The 21025-nt window shown below is 38.9% G+C and overlaps 1 protein-coding gene across 1 annotated transcript in view; it reads right to left on the minus strand.

The window, feature by feature from the left end:
* CDC123 (cell division cycle 123) overlaps positions 1-21025 on the minus strand; it is a 57491-nt gene that overhangs the window by 23676 nt on the left and 12790 nt on the right. Inside the window, exons 5-7 of the mRNA XM_029236833.1 lie at positions 15420-15515; positions 12369-12475; positions 599-647 (exon numbers count right to left, since the gene is read on the minus strand). Coding sequence (XP_029092666.1) covers positions 599-647; positions 12369-12475; positions 15420-15515 — 252 coding nt within the window. The remainder of the gene's footprint in view (positions 1-598; positions 648-12368; positions 12476-15419; positions 15516-21025) is intronic.

Consider the following 21025-nt stretch of genomic DNA (forward strand, 5'->3'; position numbering starts at 1 on the left):
GTGTGTGTGTGTGTGTGTGTGTGTGTGTGTGTGTGTGTGTGTGTGTGTGTGTGTGTGTGTGTGTGTGTGTGTGTGTGTGTGTGTGTGTGCGCGCGCGCGCGCACACGCCTTGTGTATACCTTCAAACCAGGAAAACATGGGGACGGGGGAGGGAGTTGCTATGTTTCAACTCTTATTACTATTTCTAATAAAGTTTTCCACTGTCCTTTTGTTCTTACTTCTATATGTAATCTGTAAAGTGAGAGAACCATAGAAAAAATAAATAAAAATGGTAAAATGGTGGTGGCTACTTTTCCTTGTAAATCAGGTTAAAAAGCTTAAACAGGTTAAGCTGGATGGTATGAAGGTGTTTGCTTCATTTCAAAATATGTATAATATTCTATAGCATGTACATACTGCGTATATACTGTATGTGTATGTACATAATACACGCATTTTATGTGTATATTTCATAAATTTAAAAATTCAATGGCTCTAGGTTCCCAGAGAAATTAGTCCAAAAATTTGATTCATTTTATTTAAGAATAGAAATTCTCAATACATCTTCATCTAGAACTATCAATTTTATTCAAGATTTAAAAAAAAAAAAGATTCTTACCTCATATTCCATACACGGATCTGGGGAATCATCAGTACAATGAATAAATCTTTGAGGGAAAGAAAGGCAACTGAATCTTTATTTTATGGTTGTCAGTTTATGCATACACATTACTTATATTTACTTATATTTAAAGTGGGAGTAAGGTTTTACTAAAAGCATCCAGAAACAGGAGACTAATTCAAATTCAATGAACATTTATTAAGCACCGTTCAGTGTCAGGCGTTAGCCTAGGCACCCTGAAATGTTATTTGTTATTTCATTTGTCCTCAAAACAACCATATGAGCTACTATAATCTCCATCTTTCTGTTAAAAAAAAAAGGGCTAAAACTAAGGAAAGAGCACATTTAGTGACCAAGCCAGGAGTATAACGCAAACCCACTCTAGATTCCAAATGAGGGTGAGATGGCACTGTTGTTTTATAATTCTCACTGTGCTCTTCATGGCTGAACCAGAAGTCTAGTTCTCTGCTGACATTAACTCTGCCACCTAAAGCCACAAAAAGTTCATCTAATCCTTCTCCCACATCCCATTTAAAAATAGCTGACAGAAGAATTATTCATTCCTCCATTAAATATATTCCTTCCTCCTCTAAAAATCCTCAGTTTCATGGACAATTTTTCACATCCTTTATTAAACACCCACCTATGCCAAGGGCTGGCGAGGCACTGGAACACCAAAATGACTAAGAGTCCCTTGTCCTTTAGTCTGGTGAGGAAAGCCTAACAAGTACCCAAAGAATTTCAAAACACTGAAAATAAAAATACTGTGATGGCACAAAGGAAACACTGATTAGCTCTTCATGTTTGGGGGGAGGGGCTTCATCTGACATGAAGAGAAGGGTCTGCGTTTGAGGCAAAGGGAGAGAAGTGAGAACTACGCACAGGACTACTGGAGGTCAGTACTGATGGGTGTGGAGGGAAGAACTGCCAAAATATGTGGCTGGAGAGAAATTTTGGACAAGAAGGACTATCCAGATCATGAAGGGTCTTGTTTGCCTACGCAGAGAGGTTGTGATTTATTATACAGACAATGGGGGGCTAAAAACGTTTCTAAACATGTGAGGGAGACCATTGCACTTAGGCTTTAGAAATATCACAGGTGGCAACGGTGCTGGAGAGCCTGGGGGAATGGGTGGCAGGTTGGGAGGCTGAGAGCCCAGTTGGAAGGCTCATTGCAACAGCCCCAGGGAGAGATGAGGGGCCAACTAATGCGAAGGCAGAGGAGAGAGAGAGGAGAAGCTCTATACAAAGATATTTAGGAGACAAAGTCAGGGCTACTTGGTGCCTGATTGAAAGCACAGAATGAGGGAGAAAGAGGCCAGATGACTGGGGTGGCTGCTTGATGACTCGCTGGATAATGAGGCAAATACCATTCACTAAGAAGGAAGAGCAGGTGATGTGGATGAGGAAAACATGGGAGCTAACTACGTTTGGGTGGGTAGTGTTGGAGAAGTCCTGGGAGAACCACAGAGAATGTCTAGTAAGCAACTGGAACAAGGAAACTCAAGAGTGGGTGGAGGTGAAAATAATTATCTGGAAGTAATCGTCCTACTGGTATAAGAGCTAAGGTCAAGGATGGAGACAGAAGTGATCAGTCAGCTCATTCAGATAGAAACCTAGGGAATACCAACAATTCAAGAAGCAAAACAGGTGGTCAAGAGACATTTTCATGAAAAAAATACACAAGCAAAACAAAAAATAGTTTTAAAGACGTCTTAAGCAATTTACAAGTAGAATTAAATTTGAAAAGCTTTTAAATTTCCCCGAATGTTTGATTAGGGTGGAATTCTCTGCAATCATTTATGATTTATACTACAAACAATAACAACACAAATAAGGTGGCTGGCTAAAATCCTCAGAAAATAAGAACTTTTATTGCCACTAACAGTTGGGCACTAATGGATATAATCTGAATGACAAAGAAAGATACACACAGGGAGCTTTGTTAAAAGGCAATGGGCTTTCTCCATATTAGTGAACAGGCACCAAGTGAAGCATGTACATCTGCTATCTCATTTCATCCTTGCAATAATCCCTGAGAAAGTGCTATTATTATTATCCACATTCATCACACAAGGAAACCAAGGCTCCGAAAGGTGAGAAATGAAGTCAGTGGTGGGAGGGCACTAAACCACGTGTGGAACTGCTCCTCTCAGAGGTGGATGTTCTAGAGCTGTTTGTTATTGCTCTCAGATTTCAGAGAAACCACAAATACCAAATGGATCCAGAGAAATACATATGTCCTGGATCATCTCCTTTAATAGCTCTACATAATATATTCATTATTCTATTTTTTTTCAATTTTTAAAAAATTAATTTATTTTTGACTGCGTTGGGTCTTCGTTGATGCACACGGGCTTTTCTCTAGTTGCGGCAAGAAGGGGCTACTCTTTGTTGCATTGCGTGGGCTTCTCATTGTGGTGGCTTCTCATTGCGGTGGCTTCTCTTGTTGCGGAACATGGGCTCTAGGTGTGCAGGCTTCAGTAGTTGCGGCATGTGAGCTCAGTGGTTGTGGCTCGCGGGCTCTAGAGCGCAGGCTCAGTAGTTGTAGCGCATGGGCTTAGTTGCTCCGTGGCATGTGGGATCTTCCTGGACCAGGGCTCAAACCCATGTCCCCTGCATTGGCAGGCGGATTCTTAACCACTGCGCCACCAGGGAAGTCCTATTCTTCTTTATTGTAAAAGAGTCCCTCACCTTTTTTTTTCCGGTTTAACAGCCTAAATATTTTAATTAGCAAAAAACACTAATTCATTTATGAATTCTATTATAAAAATTCATTTTATCCTTAAAACATTTTCCCTCAACTCCTTTCTAAATTCTAAATGAAAAGATGAAAAGTGTGTCAAAAATCCAGACAGTGTTATGAGGAATAAAAAATTGTGTGGTAAAAGAATTTTTCACAAGCGAGAAAAGCGTTCACAATACAGTATACTTTTAAATAATAAAAAAGGTCACAAAACTACACAGTACAACCTCATATTTTAAAACATACATGAGAAAACATAATACAATGTTAACTATTGGAATGTTCACAATGATTCTTTCCCAGCAGTGATTGTTCATTTCTTCTGCTGCTTTTCTGTAGTATTTCTAACGTTATGTTTATCACATTAAATATATATTACTTTAACTTTTAATTTTGAGGAATTAAAAAACACATAAAAGTACAAAGTGGGGACTTCCCTGGTGGTTAAGAATCCATCTGCCAATGCAGGGGACACGGGTTTGAGCCCTGGTCCAGGAAGATCCCACATGCCGCAGAGCAACTAAGCCCATGCACCACAACTACTAAGCCTGTGCTCTAGAGCGCGCGAGCCACAACTACTGAAGCCCGCACACCTAGAGCCCGTGCTCTGCAACAAGAGAAGCCACCCCAATAAGAAGCCCACGCACCGCAACAAAGAATAGCCCCCGCTCGCCGCAACTCGCCCACACACAGCAACAAAGACTCAACGCAGCCAAAAAAAAAAAAAGGACAAAGTGTACATATAGCGCTTTTATAATAAGAAACCAAGTTTACTTTAAAAGTTAATATTTTACATTTTGCAGTGTATACAAAATATCAAATTATGTTGTATAACTGAAACTAATATATACCGTTAGGCCAATTATACAATTTTTTAAAAAGTTAGGACTTCCCTGGTGGCGGAGTGATTAAGAATCCACCTGTCAAGGCAGGGGACACAGGTTCAAGCCCTGGTCTGGGAAGATCCTACATGCCATGGAGCAACTAAGCCCGTGCGCCACAACTACTGAGCCTGCGCTCTAGAGCCCGCGAGCCACAACTACTGAAGCCCACATGCCTAGAGCCCGTGCTCCACAACAAGAGAAGCCACCACAATGAGAAGCCCACGCACCGCAACGAAGAGCAGCCCCTGCTCGCCACAACGAGAGAAAGCCCGCAACGAAGACCCAAGGCAGCCAAAAATAAATTAAAAAAAAAAAGTTAATATTTTAGCTTTCAATTAACCAGTAATTCTTATCATGATAAAACTGAACTGCCTATCGTTTTTTTAAAATTTAAATGTATCTAAAATATACAAGGGAGGGCTTCCCTGGTGGCACAGTGGTTAAGAATCTGCCTGCCAATGCAGGGGACTCAGGTTCGAGCTCTGGTCCGGGAAGATCCCACAGGCCGTGGAGCAACTAAGTCTGTGTGCCACGACTACTGAGCTACTGAGCCTGTGCTCTAGAGCCTGCACGCCACAACTACTGAGCCCCTGTGCCACAACTACTGAAGCTCGCACACCTAGAGCCCATGCTCCGCAACAAGAGAAGCCACCGCAATGAGAAGCCTGAACACTGTAACAAAGAGTAGCCCCAGCTCACCACAACCAGAGAAAAGCCCGTGCCCAGCAACGAAGACCCAACGCAGCCAAAAATAAAATAAAATAAATTAAATTAAAAAAAAATATATATATATACAAGGGAGATGGGAGGAGAGAAATGACAAAGGAATTCGAATAAACAAACACTTCCAAAACACACGTCTTCATTATCTAAATTTTTTAATGCTTCTATATTCCTACAAATATTGATTTCAACCCTTGGTTAACCCTCATTTGCTACTTTAAAATAGGTATACATTTTAATACACATTTGCATTCTACCATCCCGTAACATTACTTTTTAAGTGGTGATAGGTTTAACAATGTTAGTTAAAAACCTTGACTAGTTTCAGAAGGTAGACGTGAGAACGTATGTGCTACATGAGATTACTGTACAAGGCTTTTTCTTATTAAGATGATTAATCAGATGGTCAAGTACAGTCTCTGAAAGGAGAGGAAAGTGCAGAGCCACCTAATTAAGACTGAATGTGAAGGTCAACAACATTTTTAGGAGCTCAGCTGAAATACCGCAAAAAACACTGTGTATGAATATTTAAATTCCATTTATATTCTGGAGGAAGTAGGTTTAAAAAGCAAAAATGTGTTAAGATATTTAGAGTATTAACAACACTTGAATGCTTACAAATCCTTATATAAATTACGGTTCAAAAATTCCAGGTTACATCAAGAAAGGAAAAAGAAAGAAATCCTTAAATCAAGGCTTCTTACTACATTGAAAATACTAGTAGAAACAATACTAGTGGAAAATATGAGTATCCTAACAGAAATGATAAAATATCTTCAGTCATATCAAATATAAAAATGTTTGTATTATTCCCTTAACTGACTGAACCGAGAACACAGATGATCCAAACACTTGCATCTGCAATGGAGAAAAAAAAGCTGATTCTCTCATTTCCAAAAATAACAGTTTCTTAATTGCTAAAAGAAAGCAGGACCTCAGAGAGGTAACAGCAAGTTAAGATCAAGGAAAGCAATTTACAGAGAAAGAATACTGAATTGCTAAGTCTACTTTAGCTTTTGTTTCTATGAACACGTAATTTAAAAGTCATGGTAAGAACTAGTATAAATTCTCAAATCCCAACTCAGCATATAATATAAAATTATAATACATGTTATAATTTATGAGCAAAAGCAAGAAATATGTCATAATACCTAACACTTCCCCTGTGTTAACAAACACATTTAAATAACACTTGAAAAATTTGCCTGAATTATGAAATAATATGGAATCATTCGCGATCACCCTGAAATTTGGGCAACTGTTAGAGAATTCCTCAAGTTATAACCCGAAATTAGTCTAGGTCCAGATTGATAAGTGTCCCATACAGATGAGAAACAATACAGGCATCTGCATTGTTCTATATCCATCTCCACCCTCCAGGACCCAGGCCCTTCCCAGCAGAGGTAGGACTAGATGAAACAATATTCCTGTTGAGAAACCTGCTGAGTTTTACTGCTGTTTCTTTCTACAGAATTTGCCTTTGCTCTCTGGTTGCTGTTTTTTTTTTTTTACATCTTTATTGGAGTATAACTGTTTTAAAATGGTGTGTTAGTTTCTGTTTTATAACAAAGTCAATCAGTTATACATATACATATGTTCCCATATCTCCTCCCTGTTTCTGTTTTATAACAAAGTCAATCAGTTATACATATACATACGTTCCCATATCTCCTCCCTCTTGTGTCTCCCTCCCTCTCACCCTCCCTATCCCACCCATCCAGGTGGTCACAAAGCACCGAGAATGCCCACGTACAGCAAAGAAGACTCAACGCAGCCAAAAATAAGAAAAACAAAACTTCAAAATAAACACAGGTATTATTGGGACTTCGTTGGTGGTCCACTGGGTAAGACTCTGCACTTGGGGAACTAAGATCCCACATGCCAAGTGGTACGGAAAAAAACAAAAACAAAAAAGACAAAACCCACAAGTGTTATTAAATAATTAATGTCATATAATCTACAATGTGAATTAAAAATAAAAGTATTCTCGGGTACAATCACGGTAAAGACAGAAAAAAGCAAAAAACCAAATAACCAAAGGTCTACTCTGTTGAAAGCTACTATGAAATTATGCCAGTACATTTTTTTTCTTTTTTTCTTTTTTTTTTTTGCAGTACGCGGGCCTCTCACTGCTGTGGCCTCTCCCGTTGCGGAGCACAGCTCCGGACGCGTAGGCTCAGCAGCCATGGCTCACGGGCCCAGCCGCTCCGCGACATGTGGGATCCTCCCGGACCGGGGCACGAACCCGTGTCCCCTGCATTGGCAGGCGGACTCTCAACCACTGCGCCACCAGGGAAGCCCCACCAGTACATTTTTAATATATTTTGCAGTGAACCAGTTAACAGGAATTTTGGAGACCAATGTGTTAGATACAAAGTTTTAGAAAGAAGAAGAAAAGAAAGAAAGGGGAAAAAAAGATCCTAGCCTAAAACTGTAAGAACTGTGCTTAACTGCCACTGACGACTGACAGGAATGTCATCTTTCTTGTCTTTTACTTCTACCCAAGCTACTTTCCAAGTCATCCCTCAACTTAAACTTCAGGTTGCATGTCCTACCAGCCAAATGGTCTTACTATAAATACGCACATTCATGATGCCCTAAACATGTCTTAAGATGGACATACTCTTTTCTGTGAACTTCTTAACTGTGATCAACACATAGCTTTTATCATGGTGTTCCAACTATTTCACACATTGAAAGAGAACAAAGGCGATACGTTCAATGGTAAGGATGCCCACGTGTGGAACTAGGGGAAAGCAGACAATGAGAAAACTATGGATGTAGTATATGCTTTGTTACAAGGAAAGAAGGATATGTGTATCTGATGAGCTGTGCTACATTAAGAAATACACTGAACTAGAAAGAGCTCCATGGAAGTAGAATCCAAGAGACTGCTCTAGTGGAGAACACTGAAGTTAAAGATGAATCCTATTTGTTACGGGTGAGGTGTTAGATTCTGGCATTGGAGGAACAGACTTACAGTGCTACCAACTTAAATTGTGTGAGTTCTCTAGTGTGGGCCAGTCAACGTGGCAGGAATGGGGGAAAGAGAAATCACAGTATTAGTAAACTCGGAGAGTAATAACTACGTGAACTGACTCTAGACAACTTAGGCACCTCCTAAATACACTAAGATCACAATTCGATCATTCCTATCAGAAAAAACATCATCATTAAAGCTTTATAAGATGGCAGTACACAAAATCACAATGCTTTAAAGTGGCAGACTCTTTACTGCCTAGCTATTTACTAGGGCACATCCTCATTCGTAAGCTTTCCTAAAACGTTGGAAGGTTACGGTATTATACCTCACAGAAAACAACTCTTAAGTATATAAGGAAAAAAAATTATGTCAAGGGCAGAAATAAAAAAGAAAAACATGGCACCCAGGGAATATTTAGCATCAAAGTTCTGGTGCTGAAGATTTTACTGCTCATTAGGATCTAAAATGAGAGTTCAGGTACACAGATTCCATTTTTTACATCTCACTGGTGGTGGAAAAGGAAAGATAAAAAATGATACTGAATTAAGGGTGATTGGGTGAGTTCATTAGAATTTTCATAGAATTCTTCAAAAAGAGAGAAAATATGCTCTCTAAAATTATAACAATCTAAAAAGACATTGTAAATCAGCTACACTTCAATAAAAAATACAATAAAATTATAACAATCTAAAGTGACAAACTGTCACCTAAATAAATGGGCCTTAAAAATCACAAGGAATAGGTTCTGTTACGTCCAACTTAGGTAGAACATTTTACTTTTGAAACTGTTTGCTGCTGAATTTTAGGATTAATAGCCAGTTTTGTGATAATCTTAAGAACAAAACGTATAAAAATTGTGCTGATCATAACTGTGCTTGAATTACTAAGACAAGTAAACTTTCCTGATATCTAGTAACTCTTAACTTCCTTAGTCATGAGCCTCTCAGAGAAACAATTAATGGATTAATTCTCTCTCAGCCCTTTCTTCTAAATGCCAATTGAATACCAGATATTTTTTTTCTGGCCTTGGCCTACTGAAGTGGCACCTAATCAATAAAATAATCAGTGAAAGCAGCCTTCTGACTCAACAAGTCTAATTACATAGAAAGTTTATCTGGGCAAATAATTCACTCAGCAAGTATAATGCAGACAGATTATGCTAATGGTGTCAATATTTCAACCTCCACTTTTTAAAGCTTCTTGGGTACAATAACCACTTGACAAACAGAAAGAATAAGAGTACTTACTAGTCCATGTCAAATTACAACTGTGGCAGACAGTACTGGTGGTCTACCCTCTAGCTATTCCCAACCTTTATCCTTGCCAACAAAATTCTGTGACTGTTCAGAGGAGGACAGGTGGACCTGTGGAATCCCAGGGATGCACATGTACATCTAACTGCACAGCCCTCAAGGCGTGGGCCTGCACCCGCAGCATCAGGGTCACCTGGGAACAGGTTAGAAATTATATTCTTGGGCCCCACTCCCAGCCTAGTGAATCAGAAACTCTGGGGGTGGGGACCAGCAAGCCGTGTTTTACCAAATTCTCCAGGTGACTCTAATCCGAGCTAAAGTTGGAGAGCCTCTGCTCTAAACCAATCATGGCGTCTCTGTTCCCTCTGCCAACTACTGGATGAGGCTGAGCAACTGTGTGACCGTGAGCCTGTCAGGAAGTCTCCTGGGAAGCTTCCAGAATGCTTTACTTGCTCACAGAGAAGAATGAGAGAAATTAGATGCAACCCCTCATATTTTTGACTAAGATATAGTCATCTTCATGCCATACCTGCAAAATACCAGCCACCTTGTAACCATTAGGTGATAAACCCAAATACCAAGCCAGTAAGCCAAGGATGACAGAGAGAAAGACTGAAAGAACCTGGTCCCTGGTGACCCTGATGAGCTGTGACTTAACCATTATAGATGGAAATAGCCCATCTCCAGACTCCTTGCTAAATAATGTATTTTTAAAAACACTGTGTGTGAACTCTTTTTGGTTGGCCCTCTGTTAACCTGTAATCCTAACTATAACATCTTTCTCTTGTTGAAGCAAGCTCCCAAAGAGTATAACATAATTTTCATAATATTACATAATTTTATGTACATAATTATATACTATAATATTTTATCTTTTATCACATTCTATAATATTTTACTTTGAAGCATTTAGAAAAGAAGGAATTTATAACTTTATTAAGTGAAAATACAGAGAACATTTAGAATGATGTTACTGAAATTATATTCTGGTTTTGGTTCTATTAACTAGTTGATGGAAACAAATTACTGAGCAGATTCAGGCCTCAATTTTCTAACTGACTGAAGAGTCAAATTAAATCACTGATAAGATCCTGTCCAATTTAAAGTATTGTATTCTTAATCTTTAAGGGGTCCAGAAAGGCCTCTGTGACAAAAGTTCATCTTTCATTAAAGACCCCATCAATAGGGATTTTTCTGGAGTAACAAGACTTATTGTTACGCAACTGACTACCGACAAAGATTTCCAGAAAAGGTGACTTTGAGTACCACCGGTCTGAAAGGCTGCAAGCTCAGGGCTTGGTGTTTATCCTGCCAACTCCCAATTATTTACATGAGGAGAAAGATGGTATTCTGTGGATAAACACTCCTAATCTAAGGCCTCAAATGTACTTGCTGATTTAACTTCTTCCCCATGCAAAAGTCAAAAAGTACAAAACGCAAAATGACTGACTGGTATTTCTACCCTTCACTGGAATCGGGGCTAAATTCATGTAAGACACAAAGGAGAGGTGGGCTAAGAGGAGCCAGCAGGTTGCTAGGGTGCAAAGATGATTTAAAAGCTATCAACCACAGAGAATTAGAAGTGATTTATAATTTTTGGAGAGGAAATGTCCTCATATACTCACTGCAACTAATATCAAAGGTGCATAAAAATCCATATCAAATGAATTAACAGGTACAGAGTATTTTAATGTCATATATTCCAAGGCCTCTTTACAAAAGCATTCAATATCAAAAAGCTCTACAATGGCAAAAAAAAGACAGGGCCACGACTTCCTCTAATCAGAGGGTGTCTCCCAGAACGAAAATGCTGCTGCATTATTACTAAAGCAAACACCTCATAACACCTGTGCCAACACAGCCATAAAAGGTTGACACCTAAATGTCAGAACAACATAAAGCTTTTTCTGTAAGTGAACCAGAAAAACCAATACAGGTAAAGTCCTTTTATAATGAACTAGCGATACAATCACACTCATTTATTATTACTTAACTTCGTTTTCTTAATTTAATACGAAAACCATATGCCCAAGCTGCAGAACCAGATGCAAAAGAGATGATGCACAACTGACTTGTAGGGAATGTATTTTCTTTATGCCAGGCTCCTCTTCAAAAAAGGATTTGAGGCTGAAAGGGGATGAATGAGCAGGGCAAACTGAACTGGATGGATGGGGAAGAAGTGGCATGCATACATGATGTATGTATGTATTCACCTGTGTACCTGCTTAGTTTCTAGATTTTTTTGATATGCTTTATTTTAGAGATCAGATAAAAGGTTAGTTTAATTGAGATTTCGGATTTAAAATGGGGTAGGATAAGACATCTAGAATAAAAACTGCTGTTTGATGACAGAACAAAAGAAGCATAAAGAGATCGCCTACAGTGCAGCAGTGCAGGTGGGCTGTCTGCCTGCGATGAAGGATTAGTTACAGAGTAACAAGCAGAGGGAAGAAAACAGCAAGTCCACGTCTAGGAATTTATCCTAAGGAAAAAAAATCAGGAAAGCACGCAAAGATTTAGCTCAAGGATATTCACTGCAGGACTAAGAAGAAGAGAAAAGAGACAAATAAGAAGAGAGAACTAATGAAATAAATGATGCTATAGCTGTCCAGTGGAATACTCTGAAGCAAGTTTAAAATAATGATGTGTTTAATATTTAATGACACATAAAGATGTTTGATATATACTGATTAAGTGCAAAAGCAGCCTCATAAGCAATATGAACTATATGATCCCATTTTTGTTTTAAAAAACTGGAATACAGTTAGAGACAGGTGTATCTATATTATACCTATGCACAGACAGAATCCTGGAAGTATATAAAACCAACTGTGGCGAGATCATGAATGCTTTTACATTTCCTGTTTTTGTTTAGCTATAGTGCCCACTTTTATTTTTCTATGATAAGCATATATTAGCTTTATAATAAGAAAAAGAATACCACTATATTTACTGGGCAGATACACAGAAAGCCCTTGATATTTAGGGATATTCATTGTACAGCATTAGCCGTCAATGGAAAAGAAAGGTTTGCTTTAATAGGTCATTTGAGAAAATGAAACAGCCTTGGTATGTGGATCTGTTGTTTACAATAGTACTAGAACTAATGGAATTTCATCTGTAGAAAAACTCACAAGTGCTGAAACTACTGACATAAGAGAACAAGAGACATACTTACGGTTGGGTGAAGTCACGAGTGATGAAATCAGAACTCTTGAACAGTAGGAAGATGTCGCTGAGCGTTTTACATTTCAGAGAACTATTCATTGCTATCCAGTATGCGTCCTAAATAATAGAGCACATGCTACTTAGTATATATTCCAAGTTAGTTGCTATGAATGAAGTTCAAGCCTATGGCCAAAATCAACAATGCATATAACCTGAAGGGGATGAAGAAAAAAGTCAGGTAAGAAATTTTAGCTATACTGTCAAATGTCAAGTTACAGTTCTAAACAAGTAACAGCATCACCACTGCATGTCGGATACTCAGTTTTGAACCAAGATGTTCAGGTTCTCACCTTTCAGCTCAGGCCCAAGCACTGCCCTATGTCTTCCTCACTGATGATGAAAGAAGGGGATAAAGAGATATCAGAAATGCTGACACTTCAGCTAGAAGATTCAGGCATAAAAAAACAGCCTGACCAGCGACTAAGAAAATAGAGAAGCTTCCTTTCTTCCTGTTTCTGGGGAGAGACGGCTGGAACCCTGAAGTTGGATGACTGCAACAGTTAAGACCCATGTCTATCAAATCTGGGAGGGAGGAGGTGACATATCCTGAACCATCACAATTTTAAATGGTGAAAGCCTCAAATATATGCACCAAAAAAAAGTAAGAAGAGCAGACACAGGAGGCACAAACCTCAGCGAAATATGCCTAAAAATGATAGAATAATTAAGTAGTTTAAAAAACGTACTTCTCCCATAGACAGATCAGACACAGGACAGTAATTGAGAAAACTAATGATTGCAAAAAAAATGTCCAGTTATCCACACTGTATGAAAGAAAGCACTGGAACACAGTCAGCACTCAATAAATAAAAAATAAATGAAGGAATAACTTAAAATCACAAATAATCTATGCATTTTAACTAGAAAGCCTCAAGCCAGATCAGTAGTCAAGCACAACTCAAATTACTGCTCATAGATAAACTAAAAATGAGTTTCAATAACTTCTTTATAATAACTTCTTTAAAATTTCTCCAAATGAAAAAGGATGATGACCTTCTGGTTAAAGATGGTATACTGAACACACAAATTTAACTCCACTAAAACAACAGTATATACATAGAAAACCATGCAACTGAATAAACAAGACAGTTATTAACTCCAGGGAAAACAAAATGTTGAATAAGAAAACACAAGCAATGTACGGTATATATCAGATATGTACGTAGTGTTTGCATAAACATAATATGAGAAACACTGAATACTTGTCTAATCAAAGTATGCCATTCTGATGATGAGGACAGTGGAACACAAAGCAGTGGGGACAGGCCTTCCCTGGTGGCTCAGTGGTTAAGAATCCGCCTGCCAAGGCAGAGGACACAGGTTCAAGCCCTGGTCCGGGAAGATCCCACATGCCGTGAAGCAACCAAGCTCATGCGCCACAACTATTGAGCCTGTGCTCTAGAGCCCGCGAGCCACAACTACTGAGCCTGTGCACCTAGAGCCCATGCTCCACAACGAGAAACCACTGAAATAAGAAGCCCATGCACCACGACGGAGAGTAGCCCCCGCTCAATGCAACTAGAGAAAGCCCGAGCAGCAACAAAGACCCAATGCAACCAAAAATAAATAAATAGATATAAATAAATAGATAAGGTAGATAGATAGATAGATAGATAGATAGATAAATAAATAAATAAAGTAGTGGGGACAGGAGATGAAACACAGCTGAAACTTTCTGTTCTAAAGCAGGAAGTCAGTAATAAACATCTAAGACAGAAGAACAGAGAAGTAAAGGAAAATAACAGAAGAAGGTACTAAAATATTTGAAAACAGCTGCCTCTGAGCAGTGGGAAATAGTGAAGCAAAACAGTGTCAGAACTGGCTGATTTCTGTAGGAAGCTTCCAGATCTTCTGAAAATTTAAACTATTTTGTATGTGTAATACAATGGAATATTACTCAGCCATAAAAAGGAATGAAATAGGGTCATTTGTAGAGACGTGGATGGACCTAGAGTGTGTCATACAGAGTGAAGTCAGTCAGAAAGAGAAAAACAAATATCATATATTAATGCATATATGTGGAATTTAGAAAAATGGTATAGGTGACCTTATCTGCAAAGCAGAAATAGAGACACAGATGTAGAGAAAGGGGGAAACAGGTGGGGTGGGATGAACTGGGAGATTGGGATTGACACATATACACTATTGATACTATGTATAAAATAGACAACTGATGGGAACATACTGTATAGCACAGGGAACTCTACCTAATGCACTGTGGTGATCTGAATGGGAAGGGAATCCAAAAGGGAGGGGATATATGTATTTGTATAGCTGATTCATTTTGCTGTGCAGTAGAAGCTAACACAACATTGTAAAGCAACTATACTCCAATAAAAAATAATTTAAAAAAACTATGTATATGTGTCACTAATTTTAATAAGTAAAAACAAAAATTAGATTAAGTACAATTATCATTCATGTTAGAATAAGAAAAGATAAGCACATGAGATGATTTTTTGAAAATGCAGATAAGTCTTGATTCCTTAAATGAGCCTTGCTGACATAAAATTGTTTTCTACTGTAGTAGAAAAAATAACGAATTTTCCTTCAGACCTTAACTTAAAAAAAAATCTTGTCAATGAAATGTTCAAATGATAAAACACAATTTAAGAAAACGTCAGGTGATCTGTCAAACTGCTGTTTCTAGATCCTACGACATTTTAATTTTTATTACCTTTCAATAGAGAAAAATCTCTCTGTCAAACTGAACAGGTGAAGTTTTGAAAAGGGTAGAGAAAGGCTTTTCTCAGATTTCTAGCGCAATCAGCAACACAAGAGGTTGAAACTGTCAATTGGCAAAATATACAGCATTTCACAGACCCAGGGAAGTGCACTGCAAAATCAGGAAAATAAAATAACAGGGGGAAAATAAAAATAAATTCCACGGAATTCCCTAGAATTAGGAATATAATCAGACCCTCTGTGAGGATATAAAGCAAAATGGAATAGCAAAACAAATAATATTCACACAGCGAGAGATTTACTGATGTGTTCCTACCCTTGGGGCACTCCAGTTAAGCTTTGGAAATACACTGCCCCCCAGGGAATTGATAGCTTCTTGGACTTTAGTGGTGAACTCAGGAAATTCTGGTGCCTACAGAGAGAAAGAAGAAATCATTTGGGCAAGTCAGTATCATCACAACAAATACAGAAAACAAGATCAAAATCTCAAAGTTCAACACTTCAGGGCGTAAAAAATAATTTAGAATACAAATTACTATCGGAATTTCTGAACTCAGCTAAATAAAATCAATGATCAAATAGCATTTATCTGAAAAGGAAAAAAATATAACAAGTGCCAATGGCACTTTCCAAAACAATCAAGACCCACAAAGCTGAAGAGACAGATGTTACAAGGCACCTGGGGATGTGAGGAAGGAATGAACGGTTCTCTTAGCACCTATAAAACCAGTATCTATTAAATGAAAAGAGACAGATAGAATATCACCTGTGCATATACTCCAATTCTCAGAAATAATACCTCGCACTTAAGGGCCAGAAGCCTTTCCATTTGCAGAAAAAGATTCTTGGACGTTTCCCCAAAAGGCTTCATGAGAATAAGAAATAAATTATGTGGTTAACTGTATTTAAACGCTGCTATTTCCAGATAAGTTTTAATATAAACAAAATTTAAAAATAGTACCTTGGTGAAGTTAAAATGTTCTTTCCTTTCTGGTTGATTTTAAAATGTGTATTTTTAAAATTTTTATTTATTTATTTTTTGTGTGGTACGCGGGCCTCTCACTGCTGTGGCCCCTCCCGTTGTGGAGCACAGGCTCCGGACGCCAGCGGCCATGGCTCACGGGCCCAGCCGCTCCACGGCATGTGGGATCTTCCCGGACCGGGGCACGAACCCGTGTCCCCTGCATCGGCAGGCGGACTCTCAACCACTGCACCACCAGGGAAGCCCTATTTTTATTTTTTACAAATTTATTTATTTATTTTTGGCTGCATTGGGTCTTCGTTACTGCGCGCAGGCTTTCTCCAGTTGTGGCGAGCGGGGGCTACTCTTCGTTGTGGTGCACGGGCTTCTCATTGCAGTGGCTTCTCTTGTTGCAGAGCACAGGCTCTAGGCGCGCGGGCTTCAGTAGTTGTGGCACATGGGCTCAGCAGTTGTGGCTCATGGGCTCTAGAGCGCAGGCTCAGTAGTTGTGGTGCACGGGCTTAGTTTTTCCACGGCATGTGGGATCTTCCCGGACGAGGGCTCGAACCCGTGTCCCCTGCATTGGCAGGCGGATTCTTAACCACTGTGCCACCAGGGAAGTCCCTAAAATGTGTATTTTGTACTGGTGAGTAACCAAAACATTCTAAGTGTTGTTTCAACCAGGAAATAAGGAGAAATACAGTGGTGACAGAACGTAAACGTAATTACAATTATGCTCTCCCTCGAGCCTTCTGTCACCATCAGGAGCACATGGACATAACGTAGAGAAAAGGGGAGTAAGAGAGATGGAAGTGGGGCCTGCAGGAGAGACAAGAATACAAAAACACTAACACTGATGCTCTGCAGTCACTTTTTTCCTTTATATTTGCTGCCCCCTACTGGCAACTGCAAATACTGAAAAAGTCCACTCATGACAAGTTCTTCCACAAGGGGAAGAAAAGTTACAATAGGTCTAGAATAAGCTAAGGGAGTAGGAGGTACAAACTACTGGGTGTAAGAGAGGCTACAAGGATATATTATTGTACGACACAAGGAATGATGCATTATTTTGTAAAACTGTAAATGGAGTATAACCTTTAAAAATTGTATAAAATTTTTTAAAATTAAAAAAGGAAATGATTATTATTGTTTCAAGTCACAAAGTTTTAGGATGACTTGTTATTCAGCAATAAATAATCAAATACCAAAAAGAAAAATGGCTTATGCTGATCCCCAAGATCTAATCCAGTTATGAGAAAAAACTATGACTCAAGACACAGAGACACAGAACAAAAAATGAAAGTTAAAAAAAAAAAAAAGGTAACATATTCCCCAGACAAGATACCAGCTTTAAGCAACAGGCTAGTGAGTGCAGGCAGAGATCAAGGGCAGGTTGGACTTCCTTTCTTTCTGCTGCAGGTGTACGTGACCTCTGGACTGGTCAGCAGCATCTTTCAGTTAGTTATCTGACAGCCTGCCTCCATCTCCATCCTCTGTTCTTCTTCTGCTTAGATACGTGAAACTAAACTGCAGCCATTTAGAGAGGTTTACAAAACGAATAACAGCCTTGAGTCCTTTATCTTCCATTCATCTCTCCCTCATTTCTGTTAAGGCAGTAATTTCCTTAGAATCCCCTGAAGTTGCTGGTTTGGCTACCCTAGAGCTCTATCCATAAAAAGTCATCTAAGATCTGCATTAGCAATATTTTTGATAAATGGCACAGTTACACAAATTGTACAATATGAGGGGTTCAATCTTCAAAGACAAAACAATTTAATTTTCCTATCCCATAAAAATTCACATATAAGGATTGCTTTATATTTCTGTATTACATTTTTTCTTTACCATATAAGTTATAGGTATACAATATAGCGATTCACAATTTTTAAAGATTATACTTCATTTATAGTTATTGTAAAGTATTGGCTATTCTGTATCATTGATACATTTTAAAAGAGGCAATCGATTCCCTCAAATCCTCCAGTTCAACTTTAAGAAATCCTGCCATAAGGATACTAAAACAAATTTAAATGATGAAAAGTTTATGTATTGTACAGAAAAATCTGTGCTTTCAGTGAAAGGCTACGTATTCTATACATACAGCACTTTCCGGGTTACCTGATTCTAGCTGGGTCTGCGAGCTAGTTTACAACTTGGTGAATTATAGGTAAGTGAAAACAATGAGAAGTATTTCTTACAGACGTGAAAATTCTACCCTGTCTGGTGGAAATCAGCTATCTTCCCTCCCACGTATTCATCTCAATACTCCTAATCTATAAATGTGTCTGTCCTTTGGGTTCTCTTTTGAGACAGTTATAACATCTGTCTGGTTCCCTCATGAGTTAAATACAGCCTTCAACGTGTTGTCATTATTCTACCTTTTCCTGAAAATTATCTTTTAACAGATTTAACTAGTAATAGGGTTCTTTTAAGCTCACAGTTCAAGTCGATTTTAAATTCGCGGAACACCTCAGTTGTCTGAGAAAAGGTTCCTGTTTTAAGTCAGATAAAATCCACATTTTAAATCATATCCATGGACTTTCTATGATCCAAACTCACCTATCTTTCCAACTTTACCCACCACAGCCCCCCCGTATCACACCCATCAGAAAGGTTATTTCTTTAAAAAAATGTTTTAATCATGAAATAAATGTTTTAAATATACAAAAAATATATACCTGGATCCATACATTCAACAGTTTGACATGTCTGATCCAGACCTTTAAGTTTCTTAAGGAAAAAAATCACAGATACTAATGAAGTTCCTAATCTCCTTGCACTCCTCCCTAATGCTTCCCTCTGCCCACAGGCAACCATCATTACAGGAGTGGGCATATTCTTCTACAGTCCTGATGTTATACTACGTGTGCCTGTCCATAAAACATAACATTTAAAAAATTTAAAGTAACTGTTGTCACTTGATATCTATACTTTTGGCAACTTGCTCTTTGAAATTCACCATTGTGCCTTTGGAATTTATCCATCTTGACTACTCGGTTCCATTTTTAATTTGGCACTTCTGTCACTACACTAATTACTAATTACTTGCAGTGGTAATTTTCCCTCCTTGGGTCCTGGCTCACATTCCTCTTCTGAGAGTGCTCTTCTGCCCTGAAAGCTCCCCTGCCCAACATCTAGCTCTCCCCAGTGAAACCCAATCACTTTTTAATTTTTTATTTTGAAATAATTTGAGAGTTTCAGAAGCATTAAAAGAAGAGTAACAAGAATTTCGACACACTCTTCACTCAGGCACTTTACCACATTGCTTTATCATTCTCCCCCTCAACTCCCTTTCTACATATAAGTAGGCAGGGGTAGGGGTGGGTGTGTGGGGGTGGGGGGATGTGGGGTGTGTGGGGGGGGATGTGTGTGTGTGGTGTGTGTGTGTGTGTGTGTGTAAAGCAGTAACTTTTTTTTACATAATCCAGCCAAATTATCAAAATCAGGGAGGTAACGTGGATACAATACCATTATCTCATCTATGGATCTTATTCAAAATGTGCCCATTGTCCTGATAACGTCTTTTATAGCAAAAGAAAAATGGAACATTTTCCTCTGGCTCAGGACCCAGTCTAGAATCGAGCACTGCATTTCCTTGTCGTGTCTCCTTAATCTCCTTTCAGCTGTAACATTTCCTCTCTCTGTTGCTCTTTATCTTTCATGACCCTGACGTTTTGGAGAGTACAGGGCAGCGACTCTATGTAATTTCTAAAACGTTCAGTTTGCTGGTTGTTTCCTCATGACTGGTTTCAGGTTGTGCATTGTTGGCAGGTGATGTGTCCTTCTGTGCCTTGTACAAGGAGACAGGCGATGTAGGTCTGTCCCATCACTGAGAAGGTTAACTTTGGTCACACTGGTGCCAGCTCTTTCCACTGTGAAGGTACTGTTTTTCTCTTTAAAACTAGTAAGTAATTTTGGTGGACATAACTTTGAGAATACTCAAGTATCCTCATCAAATATTCACCCATGAGTTTTAACATCTATTCCATCAATTATTACTATAATGGTTGCTAATGGTGATTTCCAATTCTATCATTCCTTCTACAATTATCAGTTGGTGTCTTTTCTACTATAAAGAAGGGCTTTCTCTTCTGCTCCATTTATTTAATTTAATCATTTGTTTATGTCAATATGGGACCATGGATTCTAATTTTAGTCAATGGTTATACTCCATTATTATTATTGTTTTGTTATGGTGTTCACATATGTGGCCAGTGGGAGCCCATTCAGGCTAACTTCTGGGTCCTCTGTGTCATGACCCATCATTCCTACTTTCTGACACAAGTTGTTGTTGCAGGCTCATCTTTACCATGCCACCCCCATTCTTTAATTTCTCAAGGAGCTTCAACTCCTTTTAGTGGAGAATGCTATTTAGACACCAAGATCAGGGCACTAGGTGTGCTCACTGCCACCATGATGTCATTATGTCACTTTTAGAGCTAAGCAGAGTTTGGTAAATACACACACACACATTATTAATTTCTGTATCTATCTATCTATATTAAAAAAACATGAGTTGATACTGATCATCCTTACACTTAGCATCCAGGCCAAATATCACTTCTCCCTTGAATGATTTCTAGATGCCCTTGGTGGTAACCGTCCTCTCTGGGTTTTTTTGGGGGTTTTTTTGCGGTATGCGGGCCTCTCACTGCTGTGGCCTCTCCCGCTGCGGAGCAAAGGCTCCGGACGCGCAGGCTCAGCGGCCATGGCTCACGGGCCCAGCCGCTCCATGGCATGTGGGATCTTCCCAGACCGGGGCACGAACCCACGTCCCCTGCATCGGCAGGCAGACTCTCAACCACTGCACCACCAGGGAAGCCCTGTCCTCTCTGTTTGACAGCACTTTGTCATCACCCCCAAATTGGAGCATCTTTCCTCACTGGTTTATATACTCCCTAATGTCAGGAATCAAATCACAGTCATCTTTATTTACTTCATAGAACCTACTACAGGGTGCT

Source organism: Monodon monoceros, unplaced genomic scaffold (genome assembly GCF_005190385.1).
Source record: "Monodon monoceros isolate NGI ecotype Baffin Bay Population unplaced genomic scaffold, NGI_Narwhal_1 Super_Scaffold_21, whole genome shotgun sequence".
In the NCBI taxonomy this organism is placed as follows: Eukaryota; Metazoa; Chordata; class Mammalia; order Artiodactyla; family Monodontidae; genus Monodon; species Monodon monoceros.